This window comes from Perca fluviatilis, chromosome 14, assembly GCF_010015445.1.
Source record: "Perca fluviatilis chromosome 14, GENO_Pfluv_1.0, whole genome shotgun sequence".
In the NCBI taxonomy this organism is placed as follows: domain Eukaryota; kingdom Metazoa; phylum Chordata; class Actinopteri; order Perciformes; family Percidae; genus Perca; species Perca fluviatilis.
The window spans coordinates 14,472,586-14,498,087 of NC_053125.1; the positions used below are offsets into that span (position 1 = coordinate 14,472,586).

A 25,502-nucleotide genomic window follows, 5' to 3' on the forward strand; every position below is an offset into this window, starting at 1 on the left:
CCTCACTGTGCAGCTTTGGTATTATTCTTTATCACCTAGCATAATAAACTCTTATCCCCTTTGTTACCAAATGATATAGTTGCTATAAAACCCAACAGTCACTGCACTTAGCTGCTCCCCCACATGTGACACATTCAGTTGATCAACAACACCATCAACATTTTCAGCTTGGCTCTGTCTCACAGTAAATAAATACACTTCCCATGATCCCATCAGGTCTTTGAACCTCTTCAACTGACGCTTCGCTTATATAAAAGAAAAAGGACTAATTAGCTCATGAATAATTTGTACTAAGTCAACAGGTGACTCAATTTCGAAGTTTAATGTAAGAGACCCTGGGAGACAAACTTACACGGCCCATGAATGCAAAAACAAGGCCTGCGAAATGTAGAGCAATGCTCCTGTTCACCCTCCTCGTCTCATCAGGTGACTCAGACAAGACTACCAGAAGCAGACATATGTGCTCTGCTACAGGGCTAAGCTTAAGGGAACATGCCGTGCAATGCACACCACCTGTGTGCTTCTTGGCTGTGGTATTACTGTGGCGACAACTCAGCAGAGGTCATTTGCATACTTTATGACTCTAGGGTAAAAGAGGGTAGCAACATGAGAGGTAGACAGGGTGTGGATGTGTGTGAGGGGGAGAGAGAGCGAGAGAGAGAGAGAGGAAAAGAGATGATAAAAGTGTGGCTTTTTGCGTGACTCATAAGAGCCAGCAGTTAAAACTGGTCAAATCCATTTTTAGTCCCTAAGATGTGCTGATGGGTGAGATCCAAACTGCTTGGAGGTAGGTTGTTTTTGACAGTTTGTTTTCTCTAACAGGACACATGTTTTGTGTTGAAACCTCCTGTGATGCTGCCTCGCTTCTGTTGTTGTTGTTGTTGTTATCGGAGCTTGCTCTCTACTCCTGAGGCTAGCTAAGGCTCAGGCCCGGGTCTCTATACACTTGTCTCTGTTTTCCTCCGTCTGTCTTGTCAGTAGTGGATCAAATATAGTGCCGTGAGAACTGCTTATCTTATTTGAAGTTAAACTGGCCTCCAGGCCGTCTGCTTTTGAAATAGAAATAAAGAAGGTAAGACGGAATTAAATGATTCCAGTGGATACCTTTCACGATAATAAGGAGAACACAGAGTTCCCAATTGTTATTGTTTTGTAATAGTTGACTACATATCATGAATTTTGTACATGCTCATATTCTACCAGCTGCGTCAGTTTGCTGAGTCACAAGGGGAAGGATGGTGGACTTTAGCCCATGCTGAGCAACATTACGCCAATGCTAATGATTTACACTGAGCCTTGACTGATATAAAAAGTTGTAAAGAGGTAGAGCCACCTTTGTACCGTATACTGTGTGTGCAAGATGATTTCTTCTTGAATGACATGTCTTAATGATTCATTAAGTGCTAACATGTATCCTATAATTTTTTTATTTCTCATTTTCATTTGTTTCTAATGAATGAGTAATTAGCTGCTAAAAGTGATTGACAGGTTGCCACATGAAACACAGTTGCCAGAGCTTAGGTATATTACTTCTCTTAAAACTAATTACCTGTACTGACTGACTTAATATCAGCAATATCATTTTGACAGACTCCAATATCACAGCTTAAAGTCTCTGTGATTAAAGGGATTTGGTGCAAAAAGGTTGAATTAGTGACAGAAGTCGAAACACACTTGTTTTTGCTTTAACAAGCTACATTTTAGCGATGCTAATTCTAGATACTGGTTGCCACTACCTGAATTTAACCACAGTTATGTTTTTTTGGTTTGTGCTTCAATACAGTATGTGGCATACACATACTTGACTCATTATGTACTTACAGCGGGGAAAATAAGTATTGAACGCGTCAACGTTTTTCCCAGTAAATATTTTTCCGATGGGGCTATTGGAATGAAATCAAAACATGTATGTCCATGACAAAAGTTATCTGTATTAAAGTGGAATGATAATGGGAATACATATTGAACACATGAAGAAAAAAGGGGTGTAATAAGACATTGGAAGCCAATAAACCAGCTGAAATCTGTCAGTATTTAGGAAGCAATCCTGCCCCCTATTAGTGCAAATTAATATCAACTGGATTAGTCTTAATTGATGGCCTATAAAAAGGATTCCCATTACCAAGGTGTCACTCAAGAAGCATTTCATGATGGGTAAAAGCAAAGAGCTGTCCCAAGACCTTTGCAAGCTTATTGTAGAAAAGCATACGGATGGCATTGGTTACAGACGAATATCTAAACTTCTGAAAGTTCCAGTGAGCACTGTTGGGGCCATTATCCGGAAGTGGAAAGAACATCATTTCACCATTAACTGGCCACGACCGGGTGCTCCTCGCTAGATTTCTGACAGATGAGTCCATAGAATACTTAGAAGAGTTGTCGAAGAACCAAGGACCACTCGCGGAGATCTTCAGAAAGACCTGGAAGAAGCAGGTACAGTTGTTTTAAAGAAAATAATTAGTAATGCACTCAACCGCCATGGCCTCTATGCACACACACCACGCAAGACCCCACTGCTCAAGAAAAGGCATGTGGAAGCTCGCTTAAAGTTTGCTGCACAACATCTGGACAAGCCAATGACATACTGGGAGAACATAATCTGGTCAGATGAGACTCTTTGGCTGTCATGGCATACACCATGTTTGGAGGAGAAATGGCACTGCACATCACCCTAAAAACACCATATCAACAGTTAAGTTTGGAGGTGGGAGCATCGTGGTGTGGGGCTGTTTTTCAGCATCTGGCACTGGCAGACTTCATATAATTGAAGGAAGGATGAATGGAGAAATGTGCCATGACATTCTTGATAAGAATCTGCTGCCATCCACCAGGATGCTGAAGATGAAACGAGGGTGGACATTTCAGCAAGACAATGATCCCAAACACACGGCCAAGGAAACTCGATTGGTTTCAGAGAAAGAAAAATAGAATAGCCCAGTCAATCACCAGACTTAAAATCCAATTGAAAACCTCTGGAAAGAACTGAAGATTAGAGTTCATAGAATATGCCCCCGAAACCTTCAAGATTTAAAGACAGTTTGTTTGGAAGAATGGGCAAAAATCTGAGCAATGTGTGCGACTAGTTTCGTCATACAGGAGGCGTCTTGAAGCTGTCATTGCCAACAAAGGCTTTTCTACTTGAAGCGTTCAATACTTATTTTCCCTGCTGTATGTCTTTCACTCAAGGTAAACAAAACGATACATATTTTTAAAGGGCTGTTAAAAGAAAGTGTTTAGGAAGTGAATCACAAACTAGCTGTTATCAACCAACCTGATTAGTCTACTCATTAAAGTGGCTGTGATATATTTAATAAGGAAGCAATTAAACAGTTTTTAAGGAAAACGGCATACTCACTTTTCACTCATGCTCTGAAAAAAACATGGATAAAGATCCTTCATTGAATAATTTATTTGTTATCCTTAAAACTAACACAAGTGCACCAAGTGTCAGGGATTCTAACACCAGTGTGCAGCAGCATATTCCCCACAGTGTTCTCTTAAAGCTATAGTGCGCAACTATTTCGTGAACGTCCATTACATTCAAGTAGGGCTGGGATGATTCCGTAATCGATTACGTAAATGTGTCGACACAAATTGTTCTGCTCACCTTATTGTCCCTTTCCCTCCCAAGTAGAGTTTTTAGATTCTCTGCCCGAGCCTGAACTTGACCCACTTGAACAGTGCAGTGTTAAACAATTTTAATAAATAGAGATTTGAACCTTTTGTGTAAATTGTTAATAATTGAGCAATTGGAAAATAATCGCTAATTGAAAAATGAATCGTTAGATTAGTCGACTAATCGAAAAAATAAACGCTAGATTAATCAGTCCTTCCAGAAAAATGCAGAGTTTTTTTTGTGATTGTTGCGGGCAAAAATCCTTGATTATGCGGCACGTTTTCTTAAAAAATGCGATGGAATATGCGGGATATTTATGCAACTTTATGCGATGAAATTGCGGGAACTTGCAAAAAATAAGGGAACTTGCAAAAATTGTGGGAACTTGCAAAAACTGCGGTTTGATGAAAAAGAGAAGAAAAAGTGATACCCCCAACACCCTGCTTTTTAAAAACTTAATTTCCAAAAATAATTTACAGATATTCAGTCATTGCAATAAGTAAACAAATAAGATACAAAAATATATACAAATAATATAATATTGAAGTAAAAATAAAAGTAATAGTCTAAACAGAGGGAAATAAAAGATACAAAAGAGACAGACTTTTAAAAATCGTTAATAATATAGACAGTAGGAGCACTTAAACAAAGAGATTTGAGTAGACATCAGATATTAAGATAGCTTTCTTATTGGATACCAACTTAAGAGACTCAAAGTACATGTCAAATTCAACCTCCAACACCTGATGATGTTCACGTCGCCTAATTACGTCACTTCATAACGTTCCCATGGCAACAGGGGAAAATGGCTGCTCTTGTGTGAAGTAAGTACGCAACATTTTTTTCAATTTTCTGCTAAGATATATGTGACTTTTTTGCAACGAAAATGCAGGGATTATGAAATCATGCAAGCACCGCATATTTTGCACGTAAATCGGCAATTTATGCGGCGAAAGTGCGGTATATTTGAAAAAATGTGGCCCCCGCATGAAAATGCGGACTTTGGCTGATTATGCATTGAATTATGCAATCGCATAATCGCGTTTTTCTGGAGGGACTGATTAATTGTTTAAAAAATAATCGTTTGGGACAGCCCTACATTCAAGTCATTGCCAAATGAGTTGATACAAAGGTAGTTAAGCCTATCTGCTCCACAAAACTCTCTCTGTATTTCTCAGTATGGCTATGTTTACAAAATGGTGCCGTCTGGTGACTTTCACGCGCAGAAGCTTGAGTGATGCGTTATACGTCACCGCTGAGAAAGGACAACCACAGCGTTCAGCTTTGGAGACAAAGAGGACATAACAATTACAAGATAATTACCTCTTCTGAAGAATCCATCATGTTTTTTAATCCTCCGTATCGTCCTTGGCTACTAGCAACTGTGCGGAGAAGGGGTGGGGGTGGTGCATGATCACTGAAGGCTTGCATCATGTGGATGCACCCACAGAGTTGTTGTCAATACTTAGGTCTATGTGTCAGTGTACGTAAGTAAATAAATAGGTGTGTAATATTTGTTTTCACAATGCACAACACTAAACTGCTTTTAATGTGCGTTTGTTTATTTGTTGATGTGGACACTGATGAGTTTAAAATGTGCAATAAAAAAACATTTTAAAATAATAAATATTTAAGTTGGGCACAATTGAGAAATACTACACCACAATCTCTAATTATTGTAAGATCTCAATATGCTCTCCCATGAGGAAGTTCAGCATAAGAGCAAAGGTCTGGAGGGGATTTTTATTTACGTCTGATGTCAGCTCATTAGATAATTCATCATATTTAACATTGTGTAAGCAGACTGGCCATTTTAAATGCTTGCATTGCTGCTGTGTAAGCCTGTGGATAGTGGGAATAAGGCTGAGATATGAGATGAACTTCCTCCAAAACAAAGTACTGTATTCCAGAAGGACTTCACAGTTTATTGCTAAGAATTCATTGTCAGGGTCTAAAAGGTGACCAAGATCCATCTGTGGGTCAGTAAACTCTTCCCTGTCAGCTTGGCAGAGCTGGCACAGGGCCAGGGAAGAGAGATGCCCCAGAGAGAACAACGTGCTGATAGACAATATAAGTAAGTTTTAGTCGCAGTCACGTAAAGTCATATAGAGCTGCAAAGGAGATTAGTGCAGCTACTACTGGCTGTTGATAGTGCAGATTAGGACTGGGCGATATGGCAAAAATGTGATCACGATATATTTTTCCATTTCGATCGATATTTATCACAATATAAATTTTGTTGTTGATACTGCCCGTTCGAAGTGCATCCTGACTAAAGACGGAAGAAACCAGAGGTTTAATCACACTTTAGAATATAGTTTATTACCATATAAAAAAACATTCCTTTACAATATTCAGCACAATGTTTTTGTTGAAGACTCGCATTCACATTATGAGATGTCCCACTAGTTAACATTGCAGGTAGAGTTACATCACCATTCTTGAACTAGAGACGTCAGTACTGGAGAAATGTGCAGCTTGGGTATCCAGGGCCAATGGGTCTGTGATTCTCATACTCTCAATGCAATAAACGGAAGCTGTGCACTTAGCCACATTTTTCTTGTATACATTTTTTTAAAAAGATAATTTAAAGGCTTTTATGGCCTTTAATCGACAGGATAGCTTGAAGACAGGAAAGGGGAGAGAGAGGAGGGACGACACGCAGCAAAGGGCCACAGGTCGAATCCCGTGGCCGCTGCCAAGGCCTCAGCCTACAGGGGGCGCACACTCTACTAGGTGAGGTAGAGGTCGCCCCAGCCACATTCTTTTAAGAATCGATGGAGAGAGAGAAGTGGATTTAAACATTTCTATAGATGTTTAGATATTTGATTTAGCCATGAAACTGGGTTAGAATTGATTGTAACCGCCTTGAATTTATTCATGTAGCCTTCCTATATCAATCAAAAATATTTTCATTATATCTTTGTGTTCTATATTTATATAATTTCTGTTGCTATTAAAAGTGAACTGACAGTGGGCTATAGTGAGCTGCTGTGTTTCATACGATAGCTACAGAAAATCAATTTTTATCATTGAAACAATGTTGTAGACATTGTTTTTCTCTTTGTTTCCTCTGCACACCAAATTTTCTTGAAAGTTATAAATTTTTTTGCGATTTTCTAATTTAAACCAACTAAAGGTATCAGTTTTAAGGCTCGTTTGCACGCTATTATATAATTCACAATACCTCAGTTAAGGCTAATTATTCTTTTTTGAAAATGTAATTAGTTCTGATTATTGTTGAACAATGAACTAAAGCTGCATGATCAGCTCATGGTGATGATTAAGTTGCCAAAAAAAAACAAGTGCTCACTTGTAAAACAATAACTTCATCATAACGTTTTACCTGTAATTAAAACTAGAGATGTTCCGATACCGATACCAGTATCGGTATCGGCTCCGATACTGCCTAAAACGCTGGTATCGGTATCGGGAAGTACTGGAGTTTATGCACCGATCCGATACCACGTAATGAAGCCCTAAAGAAAATCTACGTTAAAGTAGTTTATTTATGTTCTTTTTCATTATAACTATAAAAGAAAGTTCTGGGGCATTCCTTGTTTGCGTTTGTTCATGTTTCACAAAGAGTTTAACCTGAGCCAGACCGACAACAAAGAAAGAAATCATATCACATCCATACAGAGATAGTAGTATACAGATGTTAAAACATAATGAAATATATGACTCACTGGTATCGGATCGGTACTCGGTATCGGCCGATACGCAAGTTCAGGTATCGGAATCGGTATCGGGAAGCAAAAAAGTGGTATCGGACCATCTCTAATTAAAACAAATACCATAAGTATCTCCTTGACCCTACTTTCTCACAGAGTACAGTATGACTTCCTGGTGTTGTGTGGTTGTACAGCAGTGTGTGGTAGAGAATAGATGGAGAAAAAAAGACAGATTAAATGAAGGAGCACAGGGACAGTTATACACTTCAGAAGGCTATAGCTGCCCCCTTGTAACTGATGTCTCAGACACACTCTGCCGTCCTCTGCTCTCATGCTGTATGACAAATATCTGTGTGCTCTTTCGATCATCCTAGGGGCTGAAATAATGCACTTTGCTGCCCCTGGTCCCCAAACGCCAGGCATGCATTAGCACTTATATCCTCTCAATTCTTTGCTTTCCTTTTTTTGTATCACTACAATCCCTCCCTTTCTCCCTTCCATGCTCCTATTTTGGGGCTTTCTTTGGAACTAATGATATCGTGAAAAGCTGATGCCAGCGCCTGATGGCCACACTCTTGTGGAAAACAAGTCCAAAAAGTGGCGAAATGAACCTACTTCAATTGTTCTTTGTGCTCCTAGTTGTAGATTAAAATGATGATCTGGAAAGCACTCTTCACAGGTATGGTTTTTATTCTCTGGAGTATTGTGTTCATTGTGTTATGTTGTAATACTGCGGCTGCAATTCAAATTCCAATCATACCCTCTCTTGTTACTTGTTATCTGTTCTTTAGATGTGGAATTGAAAAAGCCCCACACACACACACACACACACACACACACACACACACACACACACACACACACACACACACACACACACACACACACACACACACACACACACACACACACACACACACACCTCTTTTTTCCCCTTACCAACACAACTCATGCACACACATTTTTGACGTATGGGTTGAGTATATCCTTAGAGATGTTGTTTACCCTTCATGCTTGACGTGATTTCAGAGTGGAGGTGGTACCAAGCAGTCCGTCTCTTGCGCATTACATGTTTCAAAAGACAAGCCTTGAAAGCTGTGCAAAGCAATGCAGCACATACTCAATTATACAAGCATTTCATGGAGTTGAGTGTTCATGCATTTACTAGTGTATAGTACACTACAAGAAAAACTACTGTGTTGGAGGTGGTGTATTCACAGTACATTCAACCTACAGCAATTTCTGGTAAATGTCAAAAACGTGGAATTTGATATCTTGACATCATATTTGATGAACAGTAAATTAGCATTGCCAATAAAAAAAGATGTATTCAGCAAAGTCTATGTTTCAGCAGTTACATCTCAACATTCTGTAATAGATTATTGAATTGCCTTGAGCATCCATTAGAGCGCTTATTTTGCCATTTGTAGGTGAGGTAGCCTCAACTTTCCCATGACAGTAAATAAAACCTCCATGAAGTAGCAGTAAATAATGTAAACACACAGAGGGAAGATGGAACCTGTACAGAAAGAGGAAATGGAGCGTTAAAAGGTAGCACATTTGTCAGGACTACCCTTGGGCTAAAAAGCCCATCCCCACCTGACCCCCCTAGTACACATCCTCTAATCTTAAAAGTCTCCACAGAGAATCGGCTGAAGTGCTCTGCAACATGAAACACAGTTAGGTAATAATAACAATAACTATTCTTTGAATGTTTTTAAGAATTAAAAGCCCTCCTTGCATTTGTAATTGTTTATAATCAAACTTGTGTTCATACACGTGCTCTCACAATGTAACTTTCACTCCACAACAAGCAAGGAAAAAAAGAATATATATATATATATATATATTTCAATATCAAGATACATTAAATAACATATTTTAAGTTAATGATATAATGTAGCAAATTACATATTTGCTTGCAAGTTAGTAACAATTGATATATCCTGAACTAGTGTATGTTGTTAGGCGTTACCATACCATATATAATTGTTTCCATATGCTTAAAAAATCAGTCAAGTCCTCCCTTACATTACATACATACATAGATACAAGTGTATCTTTTTACATATTACACATTTATATTTGCATATAGAGTATTATATTCAGTGTAAGTTATGTATGTCAAACTGCAACTACCCCCAACTATCTGTACTAATTTAACAAAATGTAACATTTTATCAATTACTAACACATTTTTTGAAAATGCACTTACATTACGTTATATACAGTAGATTATTTGGCGTTGAGTTAAATACATGGACTTAACATAGAATACATCACATGCATGTATGGATGGTCCTAACCATGGATACAACTTTTATTTACAGAGAGGATATTTTTACTGGAGCGCATTTTAAATGGAAACTATAAATTGGTAAAACTCTTAATTGGATAATTGGACTTAAAAGCAACTAACATTGTTGTAGTAATAAAAGGGACCTCCCGGCGGTCCATTGAATGAACTGTAGTCAAAGCAGAGACTGTCAGTTGTGGAGGTTTAAATAAAGGTCATACTTGATGTAGCAGCGTAAAAATGCCACGGCAGATCTATTTGTTTATTATCTGTGTAATCAGTGTTCAGTGGCTTGTAAAACCTGCAGTGAAATATTTAACAGCAATCTTTTGTCCACATGAAAAGTGAGGCAGTTTTCCATGACGTTTTTTGTCTTTTATTTTGCTCTGGTCACCAAAAAAAGACTAATTGACAGAATTTGTAGCACAGTGGTGTTTAATGAGACACAGTTTACATAGCCTCATCCCCCTTTGGGGAGACTTTTTCTTTGGGTGGGGGGGTTTTGACCTAATAGTTTTATAGGCAGTACATTACTATAACAACCACATGGTCTTTAATAAAGATTCTTATACTGTAGATGCAAACTGCACAACCTCCACGTGAGACATTGCCCCGTCCTGAGATTTGCTGAGTGTAGGTGATAATAATTCTTCGAACAGGTGCTGCACCATAAGCCCCAAGGCCTGGGGAAGTGAATGATTAGTGGCACTCCCCCAAGATGCATTGCTCCTCTGTATTAAAACCAAACTCTGCCTTTTATTCCCTCCAGGGTTTATTAAGTGGGCCAGTTGCCATAGCGACGCTTTGGCAGGATATTGCCAGGATAAGCCGTAATGGGTCTCCTGACACAGTTCACTCTGCTCCTGTGGAAGAACTTCACTCTCCGGAAGAGACAAAAGGTACACTTCTGCTCACCAACCCCCTTTACAAATCAACACATACTTGCTAAAATTGGTCAGCAATGGAGGGAAAGTGGGGATATGGTCCCAGGCTTGTGTTATCAAGGGCAACTAAGTTATTCAGGAGAGGGGAAGGTAATAGGAGGGATTTACTGTGAAAATTGTCTCCTATAGAAGTAAGCCGCCTTTAACTCTCCCACTAGAGAACAAGAACAATCTTACCTTAATGACGACCAATTCAAAGTGTCACCTTCAATTTTTGGAGATCTATCTCTTGTGCACATTATGTCACATTGCCTGTGTGTTCTAACAAAGCCAGTTTTTGGCCTAATAGAACGGGATAGGGAGTGACGAATGTTAAATGCTTTGTTTGAAGGGCAAACACTCTTTTAGGCTCTTCTTACAAACCCACTGTCACAGCCTGTCCTCAGCAATGTGTTCCAAAGGTATAGTGTCATTGCAGTTTACAAAACTGTTACCAGCAATTAAAGGTTATTAATGTTTGCTCTTCAACTGCAAATTATGCAACTGAGATTCCAACAGCTGTCACTCCTTGCATACCAACACACACTTTAACTTTTTACAGTGTGCTTAAAGTATCTCTGCCAATTTTACCTAGTTTCATCGTTCACAGTTCAACTGCTTTAGGGCAAACAATTAAGATTTCTAGATATTTTATTAAACTATTTGCAGTGTTTGCACCTGTGATTTTCAGCGTAAGCAAGTAGGACTGGGACGGTATGGATTTTTTTCTTACCGCTGTTGAAAAGCAAGAAATTCCTGCGGTATCACGGTATACCACAACCCCCTTAGGAGAGTAGCGTAACTTAGAGCGAGAATGGCAGGGTGCCTTAAGTCAGCGCCCGTGTGGTCGCGCAAGGAGAGCAAGCGGGAACGGAGAGTAGCTCAAGACACGGTGGCTTTATCTGTTGTCAATACTGCCGGTAAAGTGGCGTTACCCCCGAAAAAACATCTGCTTAAACCTTACAACATATGTTGCAGCCATAGACTGTGTAAAAGATTGCAGCACAGTGTTTCCATTTCAGCTCAAGGTGAGAGTCTTTACTGAGTTGTCATTTAGGGCCACAATGGTTTCTCTCCTCTCCGTTGATCCATTCCACAGACAGTTCAGAAAGCTCTTTTGTCAATAACGTAAAATATAAATAAAATAGTTTGCCGACAATGCCGAGGGCAGCCCGTCTAGCAGCTGAGCAGACAGAGAGCAGAGAGGGCGACTCAACAGTTTGCTAACCTGTTGCTCTCTCTACCAATATAAGCCGCTCTGTTTTAGGCTACAAAACGTGCATGTAGGCTGAAATTCAACCATGCCGTTTTATCGGGATAAAGCTATAAACAGAAGGAAACTCTGCTAGCTGCTAGGCTAATGTGCAATGGTTAACAATGCAACTGTAACGTCAATGTGTCCACCTCAGCTGAGAACGGAGAAATGTCCATTACACAGGTGCTCTCGCATATAGGCCTAATAGTCAACACGAATGGAATGTTATTATGTGTCATGGAACAATATTGTGCTCCCCAACTCGTGAAAGGTCGGATTTGCTCCATCTTTTGATGATAAGTTCAGAAAGCCTTAAATCCAATGTAAGACACAATTTCATCAGACACAATCCATGTCATTAGAATCAATGAATCCATGTCATTAGATGCAACGTGCACACGTGCAGGCCAATGTTTCTTTGCGGTGATGACGGTGACAAGCTCAGACCCGCAGTAGGCGTCACGTGACCGCGGTAATGCGGTAACCGTCCCAGCACTATAAGCAAGCGCATTTATATTTTCTTAAGATAGCCTTTTATGGTTTCTACTATGGTCTCATCTCTAGATTATGTGAAACTCTTTTGATTTGTGTACACTAAACATGGAGATAGGTCTAACGAAATACAAATGCTTGCTGAATATAAAAGATTCACAGGTAATTCTCCAAACTATGTCAATTTAAATCTAGATTTTTGAACATAAATATTGGCTATTGCCTTTATATGAATGCAAGCCTGTGCAAAGCTCATATATATATATATATATATATATATATATATATATATAACCTTGCTGTTGAGGCATTCCCTTTGCCCTGGCTCGTTCCCTTAACCCAAGTCGTTACTTCCTCATTCTTGTAACAGACACTAGCCTACACATGATCAGCCAGTGATATATGGTGGATTTTATTGCCTCTGATGTCTCCCACACTGCCCAAGAGGTCACATGCTGCAGGAAGATAACTGTTACAATGTGTCGCAACTGCATTTCAAGGGTCAGAGAACAAGTTGCCATGGAATCTAGTTAGCATTATGAGTAATTTTGAAGCACATATAGCTGTTACAAAGAGCTGCAGTGTGTTCTTTGATTTATACCCTTGCACTGATGATAGGAGTCACATCCACCCACTTGTTTTGTCAGGGGTTCGAGCACAGCGGTGTGCCTGTTGCCAGAGTAGAACAAAAGAAATCTTCACAAAAAAAAATCTGCTTTCATCAAAGTTCATACTTTCTTAGAATAACTCAAGGCAAAGTCATTTGCAATTTTATAACTTTGTATCTGGGAAACATTCCCCTTGTTAATTTTATCAATGAGCAGAAAGAACAGGGTGGTATCCTTTTGTACCAGGGAGAAATATGCGCCTACTTTTCTCCTATAACATGTAAGGCGACAGTGGTGATTTTGTGCGTGGAATGCAGGATATTTGGCCAATGTCAACGTGAAATATTGGTATTAGACAAAACCAGTGGGAGTTAGCAAGGACAATGGTGCTTCTGGAGGGCTTGTGGAGGTTAATGACCAATTATATGAATGCCTCACCAAGCATTTTAAGATTTTATAACAGGCATGAAACTGATTTTATGGTCCAGTATTTCACATAATTTCATAGGACGAGATTATCTTTTCACAAAGACGCTGGTGTCCGATGGCAAATGCCTGGGGAGCCAGACATTGAGAAAGTCCCCATGATCTCTGTGTTCCCTCTCCATGCCTTTTCTTTGGAATACATTATGATAATTCACCCTCTCAGCAGAACTACATCCTCTCTGACACGCAGACTGGTGGGAATTAAAAGACTGAATTTAAAAATTCTATCTTGTGAATATGTGATATTCTGCAGTTTTCTCATCTGTAATTCATTGACAAAAATATAAACAGATTCACCATATGCCTATATACCTAACTGAACAAAATAAAATGTGTTCAGGCCCCCCCCCCCGACTCATACCTATTCTACTGCAGAAACCTTATTTTAATATACTGTATAAGGTTACCATGGCGCTGGGCATTACAGGCAATATTTATTATTGTATTTTCCTCACCTCTGCCTGCCCTGCAGTTTAATTATGAAGACACCAACCTCAATATAGATGTCTTCTGTTATTATTTGTGCTAATGTGCGTCATCAGATACAATGTCAGAACAGGTTACCAATAGCAGGAGCAGGGGCTTGGTTGAGTGGAGCTTTTCAGCTGATTACTCTAAGCAGGTCACTCCAGCAGAGATGTTGAGAGGACTGAGCGTGCAGGCAGACCAGGTCAGCTGAGGTGAGAAGAGAGGGCTCAGTGGGTGAGTGCACGGCTGGGTGGGTGGGGGTTGTTGAGCAATGGTGTGTCTAGGGACACGTAAAAGCCTAGAAGATGGCAGAAGGTGTGGGGTTGAAGAGTCAAAAAAAGGATGACCTGCAGCATTGTAATATCTAATTGGAAGTCATCTGCTGTTGGATATTACTTCCTGCTGAATTACGAAATACAATCCACCGTAACTTGGCCACCAGCTTTCAGAGGTGCGCGTTACATTAACTTATGTACAAAGAAACTTTAAAAGTGTGGTTGAATTAAAGCAAGGAAGTGGTTTGTACTCTTCATCCAGAAGAGGATTAAATGTGTCGTGGAGATGATAGGGAGCGGGTGATGGCTTCGGCGAGGAGGAATCACAAGCAGAGGTTTCTTTATCAATCCAGGAAGTGCTTAGAGTAAAAGCAAGACTAACCGCAAAACAAATGGACTATGGAATGTGCAGCCACATTGTAAGCTCAATCACATCAATACACAGCCTCATGAGGTCATTTTAGTCGCTCATAAACAGTATAATTAATAGTCCAGGCACCTTTGCTTTGAGATTTGCTTTTACGAGTGATCATAAGTCACATTTTTAACTTATGAGAAAACAATGCAAATGATGTGAGCCATAATATGTTCCGAAGATGTATTTCATAAACAAATTATGAAAATAAGACCACTTTATCCTTTTGTGCAGGTGCGGCTGGTCGTTGAAGTGATATGGCCTCTGTTTCTCTTCTTCATACTGGTGTGGGTGCGGTCCACCACTCAGCCACTTTATAAAGGAGAATGTAAGTACAAGCCCAGCTGTAATGTTGAACTCTATTTCGCAAGTCATTTAAAACTGCAGAACAACTCCTCAGGTTTAAACGGGGGTTTCAAAAATTAACTAAGAAATCAAAGCTTATGTATATTTCAAAATCTTGAGGAAAATTTGATGATCTAGAAAGAACAAAAAAAATACTTACCCATGTTACTTACTGCATCTATACAGTTTATCCAAACAACGATTTGTTAGCAATGCAGCTGAGTTCATGGATACTGTACGTATTCACCTGTATTCCTGTAGGCCACTACCCAAACAAAGCCATGCCATCGGCTGGCGTGCTGCCCTGGCTTCAAGGTATGATCTGTAACGTCAACAATCCCTGTTTAAACTATTCAACACCGGGGGAGACACCAGGCCAAGTCAACAACTTCAACAACTCCATGTACGTACTGGGATGTGCCCTTCTCTTCTCTGTCTTCTAAGACCAAGGTGTGGTGTGGACTCGAGTCACATGATTGGACTCGAGTCAGACTCGAGACACAAATTTGATGACTTTAACACCAATGACTCGTGACTTCACTTGGACTTGAGCCTTTTGGCTTAAAAAGACGTGATACCTTTCCCCAAACTCAAAGATTAAAAAGTATGTTATTTAAAACATGTTTTTTTACAGATAAATTCATTTCCGCTCATTTTCGGAGTCAACTAATGCTAGTAATTCCCCAGCAAGTCTACAGTATACTTCATGAATGCATCATTTCCCAGATCCACTTTAACTAATCTGAAAAACCGTGGACCGGAGAGCATGAACAAGTGAAGTTATGTCTCTGAGTGCAAGTTGGAAATGATGACACTAAAGATATTTTTGCGTATAAAGACTATGTGGTGGTCAACAAAAAAAACAGATTGCAATATGCAAAACATGTGGGTTGAAAATTACTTATGGAGATGTAACAACTTCCAACATTGTTGGACATTTGAAGCTGCACAAAGAACGATAACGTACAGTCGAGGCTAAATCATTTCATTAACAGAGGCGCCGTGTCGGCCAAGTGTGGGTTCCCTCCCTAACTAGTATTTTTATGTTTACCTGAAACAAGATGACAAATCGGCTAAAAAAGTAAAAGGCTACGCGCTGCAATCTGCTAACGTTAAAGCAGCGAAAATGTGGGGTGACCCTGAGTAACAGAAAAAACACAACCTTGTGGGAAAGCTGTTAATGTGTATGTTTTTGTTTTATGCAAACTGTGACGTTCTCTCTCTCACACACATGCACACACAGATTATTTATCCATTAAGTGAGTTTATTTCTTTTTGTCTTTTTATTTCATTTAGACCTAAAACACTGTGAAAGTGTAGTGTCAGTGTTATTAAGTTCAGTAGCACTTGATAAAACTATATATATATATATATATATATATATATATATATACACACACACATTTGAAAAGGCAGTCGTGATTTGTGTAAATGTAATTTATTACTCTGTTTTGGTGAATATTGCATTATGACTTGTTTAGGACTCGAAAAACAAAGTTTAGGACTTTGGACATGAGTTGGGACTTGTTTGTCTTGACTTGGGACTTGATTTTGGACTTCAGTGCAATGATTTGAGACTTACTTGTGACTTGCAAAGCAGTTTCTTGGTCCCACCTCTGTCTAAGACATTATACATCAGGATAAAACAGAATCTTTTTGGTTATAATTTCAGATTATATCTAAGACAACAGTTAATGATCTTTCTTATCTTTCTGGTAAACCAGAATTGCTGGGATGTTGATAGAGCTGCAAACCCTCCTGGTCAACAGATCTATTCTCAGCAAGGCACAGTTGCTGGCAGATGACCTCGAACAGTGGGATTCAGTCCTCTCACAGTCTAACCTTGGTAATGGTAAGAGAATTTGAATGGAAATTATTGATGCACTGACCTTAAAACAATAGCACTATGCATTCAAAGGACCTTGTTTTAAGGTTATTATCAAACACAATCTTCAAAATTGGTGAAAAGCAACAGAGTCAAAGTGCAGATAGTTTTTTCTTGATATACACGTTTTATTGCTAATGAGTAATTGTTTAAAAAGTAATAAGTAGAGAAGATTCACAGCAACAATCACTCTCCTATGTCTTTGTTAAGTACTCTCCATCAAGGAAAGTATCCCCTTCATGTGGATGACAAGTTGGAGGATTTGTTATTCCCCTTTATCCCTTAAAAACAATGGCGCGTGATTATTTATGATGCAATTTGCTGTGCAGACTGACAGATCGTTTGTCTTGATAAGTTGCTGCTTTGCATTAGGCTCATTTAGCCTGATGATATTCAGATTTTCATACGGCACCTAATTTGCAAAGAGACAAAGGGGGAGGGGGGGGGTGTACTGCTGTTCAACAAACGGCTCGTTGGCCATTTGCATTTTGGGGTCGCTGGCTTGTAATATACAAGATTAAATCCATCAAAGATCTAAGCCTGGGCATAATTAATGGGATTCACTGTCGGAGGCGAGCGCACAAAAGGTCATTAACAAGAAGGGGGAATGGAGTACTATCAAAAGACTATGATGGCAAAGGTGATTGTGTTGTCCTTTTTTTGTTTTTACCAAAGGTTGATTAAAAGACTCGGGTGGTCACTTCAATCAGAAATGCAACCGTGTTCAGGAAGAGCCCAGAGCATGTTCTTTTTCCCCATAATCGAACCCTTTCCATCCCCCTGATGCTCCTGCAGTCATGCGGGGCATAATAATGTGTTTAGTAGGAATCAGGAAGTGTTGTATAGAGTGTGCTGCAAACAGCATAATTAATTCCGGACAATACAGAATGATGTTATTTTTACCCAACATTTATCTTAATTGAACCTTGAATAACCCAGTATAACTCACTTCCTCCCCTCATCTTGATAATTGACTGACTTGCATGTATTACACTTGCAAAAGGGCTAATCTAATTAAATTATGTAACCCCTTTATCATCTCAACAGCACATGCTGGAGTCCCAGAGAGAAGAAAACGCATGTTGAATAGATACCGTATGTGCATGGGTGTGTGTATATACTTCAGTAGGATGCCTGCTATTCGGCATTGTGAGGGGGTACGAGTGAACAGTCGATTGGTTGTGAAGCTGTCTGTCTTAAATCCTGGCTATCTGTGGGGAGCTAATCAGGGGGAAATGGCTGATTAACAGTCTGGTACATGTTTAGCAACAAATCGCTCCTCTCCCACACTCATTCAACTCAAGTGTTCAACGTATACTTACGCCAATGAAGGATTTAATTGCAACTGTCATCTAGAAAGCATAATTTAAAGTCAAATTCATCAGACTGTAAAGCCACTCCAAGCAACATGTAAAACAAAACCAAATCAGAATGCTTTGAAGAATTTGGAATTCTTGATTGTTTTTACAGTAACATGCACACATTAAAAGTAAATTATTTAGTTTCACTGTAGGTTTTATTTTCACGAGTTTGCCAATTGTTTTTTATCAGTTAGGATAATATTATTCTCAGCAGCTGCACTGCAGTGATTTTAAAGTCATGGACTGTAGCTTTAACCTTTTCATTTCAACAACAGAATCCTCTAGTGCTTTGGTTAGACGAATGGAAAGGCTGCTGTCCTATTAGTTACACAACAGGCTCCCCTCCATGGTTGGCATAGTTGTCAATTAGGGCAAATGACACAAGTCACACATGTCTCTTCATGCACCCATATTTGTCAAAGGTAGTGTGGAAATTAGGGCTGCAGCTATCAATTATTTTAGTAATTGATTAGTAATAATTCTACTGATTATTCCATTAATTACTTGAGTCGGATGAGAAATACTTTTGTTTTATTGAAGAGCAATACTATACAATAGTTTGTTTTAATTTTTGGGAAAAAGCAAGATTTTTATTGCATACATTGCTTACAATATCATCTCTCAGGAACAAAATCAAGTGTTTAATCAGTTTATTCTGTGAAGTTGTATTTTTTTTTTTTTTTTTTTGGTGTAGTTTCATCGTCCATACAACTCTGTCATTTACTTTTGTCGGGTCTGTTTCGTGGAATGGATGATTAAGTTAGACTCAGTGTTTTCTTATTGTGGTAAGCTAGTTTGATTTAGCAGTAGACACTACACACTGTACAGAGTTTTCGTTTTAATTACGTTTGAACTGATTCCAAACTTTGGACACTTTCTGTCGTGTTCTCCAGCCTGTCTCTTCTCTTAGCCCCTCACTATTTACGCTCTTTCTTCATTTTGTAATCTGCACTGTCAGTCTTCATGGCATGTGTCGCCAGCAACGTGTGCAACAGTAATAATCATCTGTGCGGAAACACCGTGAGCGATACAACGTTGGTAACATTGATTAAATGAAGCTTTGAGGCAAAATTATTTTTTAGTAATCGAATTATTCGAGTTACTCGAGGAATCATTTAGCCCTAGTGGAAATCAAATGCAGGATTTCAGATAGACAACGAAGGGAGGCTGAGACAGAAATGCTGTAAAATATCTGCAGTGCAGATGGCAAGTAAGGAAGATTTATGGCTAAAACTATGAAAATAAGACTCTGCTTAAAAACAAGCACATATATTTCACTTTAAGTTTCCCATATCTGAACAGTTGTCAGCATCACACATGTAAACATCAACTACACTACTGCACACGGTATTTCAGATTGTGTGTCCCTGCTGTGTATAAACTGCTGTTCTGCAAAAGTAATGATTCTCAATCTTTATGTTTAAGCTCAACCAGTGATCCTAAGGAGTATTCTCAGAGACAATGAAACTTTCTCCACTTACCTGAAAGGGAATTTGTCGGTTCCACCATCGGTGGTCCAAAGTCTCATGAATGCTGGGATTAAACTCAATCCAGTGAGTATCCTTTTGCTACTCTGCTTGCATGTTGAAAACAGTCTCCAGTAAGAATCCCAGCTGCTTCGAAACATGGTTTTCCACCTCTTTCTGTAAATAAAAGAATTGAAATTTTATCAAAATGTTCAAAAGACCGAATGTGCCAAGAGCGTTGTGCTTGAGTATTTGAAATGTACAAATGTCCTGGCTGTAAACTGCCTCTGGGATCCCTTCTCTTTACAGTCATAATCACATCAAACTCTAGCATTTGCTTGATTTAAAAAAAAAAAGTAGTTTGAAGCTGTCTAAAGTAGGTAATTTGGAGTGAAATGAACTTGCAACAGCAATAAGGATGTCTTAGTCTCTAAATGCTTCCCAATTGATACCATGGTACTGTATGTTATGTACCAAGTAATAGTAGATGAGCTGCAATAAGTTAATTATCTTTCACTGACATTGGCAAAGGTGCTTAAATACAATGTGCACGGATTAAAATATCCCTACTGTGTATGAGGCATTCTCAAGAAAGTGCAGTTCATGAGCCATTCTCTGTCTTGTGGCCATCTATCCTGTCTTGCTTCTTAGTGTCACTGTGTAATGTCTGGTATAATAAAACACTTTCTGTGTGTATGGATCTGGTATGTGTGGGTGTTGATGTTAATGTGTCTGTCACATTTCTACTGTTATTTTAAGTTTAAAGTTTTTTATTATCAGATGCAACAATTTTTTTGCATCTGATTTTTTTTTTTGTGAGTGTGCACACACACACAGAATGTCAGTGTTTATTTGAGGGTGATCGAAGAAAAATAGACCTTAAATAAAATGAAAACGCTAAGTCACACTTTATTTTGAAACGGGATATAGCATACTATATGCCTGCACAACAACCCAAAGGACACAACACATGTATAAATAAAATATGGTCCGATGCAAAGTTCTTTTCTTTGTCAACTTCTACCAAAGTCTGTATTTATTTTTCAGATGATGGGCATCTCGAGTCCGGACAACCTGAAGAGCATCTTGTGTGAGGGGACAAATCTGGATGAATATATCCAATTTAACAGCAGAGCTGAAAAGGTGGCTTTTCAAAATGTCAGCTGCTCCCGCACTCCACAGCAGCTGATTAACGGCCAACAAGTACTTCTGCAAAACCTGGATGCGAGTAAAGTGCTTTCTAAGGTAAGCTTTTCTTGCTGTCGCCCCCGCACCACAAAACAAATCTCACAAATCGTCTGATTTGAGAATGGTGAGACCTGTATAGTACCTTGGACCCAATTTTCCCATTTTTACAAAAGTTGGAGAGTGAATGCATTTGGAAGCTGTGTTTATATTAATTGGCCTGACGGGGACACTGTACTGTAATAACACAGGCCATAATGTCTCATTCCTGCTAGGCAAGGTCACCCACATCTAGCATCCTTACAAATTACACTGTCTGGGCTAATGAAGGTGGTATTAAAATGTAAATTTGAAACTCTTGTGATGTCTCAGCCTCCACATTTCCCATGACTTACATTTGGAGTAGAGCATGTCAGTTGAACTGGAGCATGTCCTAGCCCTGTATAGCCTCCGAACATTGAATTATTTAACATAGCTGTAGTTATGTACCGATTTAAACTGTTTTAACGATTTTAAACCATTTGCTATGACCCATTGTACAGTTACAATTCTATTCCACTAGGAAAGTGGAACCCAGCAAGCTAGGCTAATGAGCCTCCACTATGAGTAAGTGGAAGCCTAGCTTTCTAATATTTGCACTGACTCGTCAGTGTTAGATCTCCTACCTGAACAGCTCAGTGCTGTGCTTGTTCCACACTATACAAAAGAGTTGGTCTCGCTAGCGTTGACGGTCTCTCATTCATGGGTCCACATGTGGTGATGGTAAATGACCAGACTGTTAAAACTCACATCAACAAGTACTCCTGTAACTTTAGCACTCTGTACTTTACCTAGTGATTGATGATGATTTTTTTGGTGCAAAAATGGTTTTTAATTTCAGTTTGGATTTAACTTGGCTTAAAAAACAATCAAATCATTTGCATTAAAAACATTTACCACACATTGTTCAAATCTAACAGTGATAGAAAAATGTATTTTGTTTTGCAAAACCTTGTATACCTTAACATCATTATTACACTATTTGCAGAGACAATGTGATTTCTAAACTACTGAGTGTAGTTGAGGTTGTTGATAGAAATGTGTTGTTTTTTTTAATGCCAAAATTGTTGAGCCTTCTTGTGGCATTTCATAGTTACGGGAGTTATGATAGATTCAACCTAAATTGAGAGATAAATAAGAAAAAGCAAACATGGCTGCTCAAGTTAATTTTCTGCATGGATATTCTATCAATCACGTACTGTTAGATGAAACTCCACAGCTTAATACAGTTTAAAAGTAGTTGGGGAACATTGTCTGTTCTATCTATAATTCTCGCATGGCTTGCAGTAAATTGAATTCAAAGACAATGAATTTCGGTCCCAGACAATTGAGTAACCAATTTAAAAGTTAAACTTTATGCTTTCTGGCTCTGTGACTTAGAGAGATGAAGAAATAGCTTTTCAAGTTAAAACTTGCTAATGCATCCACTTTATGGCAAAACCTATCGGCAGCATGCTGTTACTGCACCATTATCTTAAAGTGCTCATATTATGCTCATTTTCAGGTTCATAATTGTATTTAGAGGTTGTACCAGAATAGGTATATGTAGTTTAATTTTCAGAAAACACCATATATTTGTTGTCCTGCACATTGCTGTAGCTCCTCTTTTCACCCTGTGTGTTGAGCTCTCTGTTTTAGCTACAGAGTGAGACATCTCACTTCTGTTCCATCTTTGTTCGGAATCACACATGCGCAGTAAGTACTGCTAGCTAGTCTGAGGGCGTGCCATGTTATGTTAGCAGCTAGGCGAGCATTATAACGTGTGTTACAAAGTGACGCACGTTCGTCACAGAAGTAAAGGCTGGACTACAATAGAGCTGTTTGGAGCAGTTTGTGAACAGTGTTTTCTGTTGGAGATGGTAAGTCCCTTTGGGGTGGACTTTGGGCTTTTTCACTTTGTAAACCTATAACGTGCACAAAAAAGATATATAACACAATAAAGGAAAGGGGAAAAGCCAAAAAGCATAATATGAGCACTTTGATGTATTTGAATTTCTTCCATTTTGAGTGAGAAAACAGTTCATGTCCCGTGTCTAAGCTTTTAACATTACCATTGTCATATGCACCTCTCTGTCTTCTGGTGATTTGACTAGAATACATGCAGTCAGGTGGGAATTATTTATTAGAACCAATGTTTTGTTGAATTATTTTAAATCTCTGACTTCCCTTTGGGATGCTAGAAGCCTGCACTTTCCTTTTGATTTTATCTTTGAGAGAAAATATATGGGACAGCAAATCCAATAAATAAGTAATAAGGCAGGAAGTTCGTAGGAGAGAGCATTTGAACATTTTAAGCCCACAGGCATTTTGAGACACAGGAAGAAGAGAAAGCCTAGACAAGATATAGTGGAAAGGCTCTTCAGTGCCGCAAGCAAATAGATGGAAAAGAACATCAAGCCTTCACAATTAAAGCTTGACATTGCTGAATGATTGTGATAGCAACAACAACATAAAGAAAAGGACAAGGGAAGAAGTCAGGGTTTATTACTTAGCAGTAGGGGTGATTTAGACAGTGGCTCCACAAGTTTGTTTGGGTTTCTGGAAATAGTTTCAGAACACAAGGAATAGGGAAGAGTGGTCTTTTAAATGTCAAAGTTTGTCTTTATTTAGTCTATCTTTGATAGCATAATGCCCTTTGAAAGTTAATTAACTCAGCAAATCTTAACTTTTTGTACCATTCAAAAATATGTATGGTTATATCATTCTTGTAGCATTATATTTCTAATCAGCGTACCTGGTTACCATTGAAGTCTTCAAGTGGAACAAAGTGCAGTAAAAATTGAGTTTAACAAATGAGCTTGAGAAATCGTTTTTGTGCCATGGTTCACGTTATCTCCCTCCTTAATGTGACATTGCTGAAATCTCTCCTTCCATTGATTGGTGATTTTCAGCTGTTTTGCTCAAAATTGTATGAGACTTCTGTGCTTTTTGACTAAGTCTCCTCCTTAGTGTCTGAGAGTAAAGTGATCCTAAATGAATGTATGCACGACTCAATCAATAGCCAGGCTGTTGTCCCAAATGTGCTTGAATGGGCTTCTAATTGTGAATACTAATGCAGGATTACCCTTCTTTATACATCTCTCAGCCTTCTGATCTGCCCACTCTTAGTCTTTCTCGACCTATGTCTTGCATATGTCTCTAAGCTTTGTAATTGTATTTGCTGAAAGATAATACAGACACTCCTAGTACAGCTTTTACTTGACACTTGATGCATGAAAATGACAATGGTTAAAAGGGCATGCAATTTTGTTCTTGTAATTGGATTCATACTGTGTACCTTCAGAATGTTACTGTAACACACAGTAACACTTGTCATTTTAATGCAACTTTTATTAACCAGTGCCAGGGAGGATGATTTTAGGATACAATTTACAGGTCGAGATGTACAAATGAGTGAGTTTATATAGTATCTTGAGTGGAAAGGCTGATATGGAACTGGTATTTTCAGCGCAGATGTGGACACATAATTGTAGCTACTGGCTTTGCAGTACAATAACATACATATTATATTTCTTTTAGGACATAGTAACACATAAGGCATAATAATACGTTGGATTGTTTCCTTGTTTGCCATTCATGTAGTAGCTACAGTATTGTTCTGTAAATCATCTGTTCATGCCCAACTTTAGGTACCTTCAGCTTTGAATCTAAATGCAGCAGACACAGTGACACTGATGGGGAAAACCACTCAAGATGCGTTACCAGTGATTGAGGAGGTTAGTGTTGCCACTGTGTCATGTACACTAGACAGGAATCCATAATTATACTCTATGATGATATGGCTTTTTTTCAGTTTTTTCTAAATTCCTGACTTTTACATTGTTGTATCCAGATGACCAGGTTGCAGAACTCCATGATCCTTAAAGCTGCTAGTTCATTGGATTTCCAAAAGAACATGATTGGCAGTATCAATATGCTACTGTGTGAAAAGCAGCCCAACATCAATTTAAGCTTACAAGGACAGATGGGTAACAACACGTCAGTCTTCATTACGGGCAACAGTTCCGGTAAGTGCTGTAGCAAACTCCTTATTAAGCAAAGTTGTCACTCAGTACTTATGTCTTCGTCATTTATCTACATTTTAGCTTGTACAGTATGTAGCCAGCAAATAGACAAAATTGGGTTCCTTTTTTTTTCTTCTTTTTTGCAACCAGTGATTTACAGTATCACAGGTAACATATTTATGTTAATTTCGCAGCCAGAGGCATATAGCATAACTTTGTTGCATTTGGAAAAATGGGAAGGACTGGGAATTATGCTTGGTCAGTAGGTTGCAGAGGATGGCATGAATCATGAACAAATTAAAGTCAATTTAAAGTTTTTTTTTCTGCTTTAAAAACTGTATCTTGTCAGACTTTATGGAGCAAACAGTGTGGCGCTACTGTAGACTTGGTAGTGCAGCACATAAATGTCAGTCCATCAAGATATCTTTGGTCCAGCAAGGCTCAGTAGGCATATTTGGGGGTTAGATGTGTTTCTTATGGACAAAGAATGAAAGTATTTTTATAAGGTCAAGTATTCTGCAAAGACAGATTCAAAGCAAACCCCAGTGTTCTCTGTTATCAAAATATGCATGCAGGGGTGAAAAAAAAACCAATTGTTCCTATTTTGATGAATTAGTGGTGCATGGTACACAGTGCAGTCAACTGTGCAGGGTGCACAGGATGTGACTATTTGTGCACATGCAGGAACAGGCACCTGTGGCACAGTTGG

At 38.8% G+C, this 25,502-nt stretch overlaps 1 protein-coding gene across 1 annotated transcript in view; it reads left to right on the forward strand.

Moving 5' to 3' along the window:
- Positions 1-654: 654 nt before the first annotated feature.
- Positions 655-25,502, forward strand: part of LOC120573270 (phospholipid-transporting ATPase ABCA1-like) — a 168,971-nt gene continuing 144,123 nt past the window's right edge. The window contains exons 1-9 of the mRNA XM_039822907.1: positions 655-787; positions 10,356-10,485; positions 14,743-14,836; positions 15,115-15,256; positions 16,578-16,705; positions 19,525-19,652; positions 20,613-20,810; positions 24,419-24,505; positions 24,622-24,796. Of these exons, the coding sequence (XP_039678841.1) occupies positions 10,420-10,485; positions 14,743-14,836; positions 15,115-15,256; positions 16,578-16,705; positions 19,525-19,652; positions 20,613-20,810; positions 24,419-24,505; positions 24,622-24,796 (1,018 nt within the window). The 5' untranslated portion in view covers positions 655-787; positions 10,356-10,419. The remainder of the gene's footprint in view (positions 788-10,355; positions 10,486-14,742; positions 14,837-15,114; positions 15,257-16,577; positions 16,706-19,524; positions 19,653-20,612; positions 20,811-24,418; positions 24,506-24,621; positions 24,797-25,502) is intronic.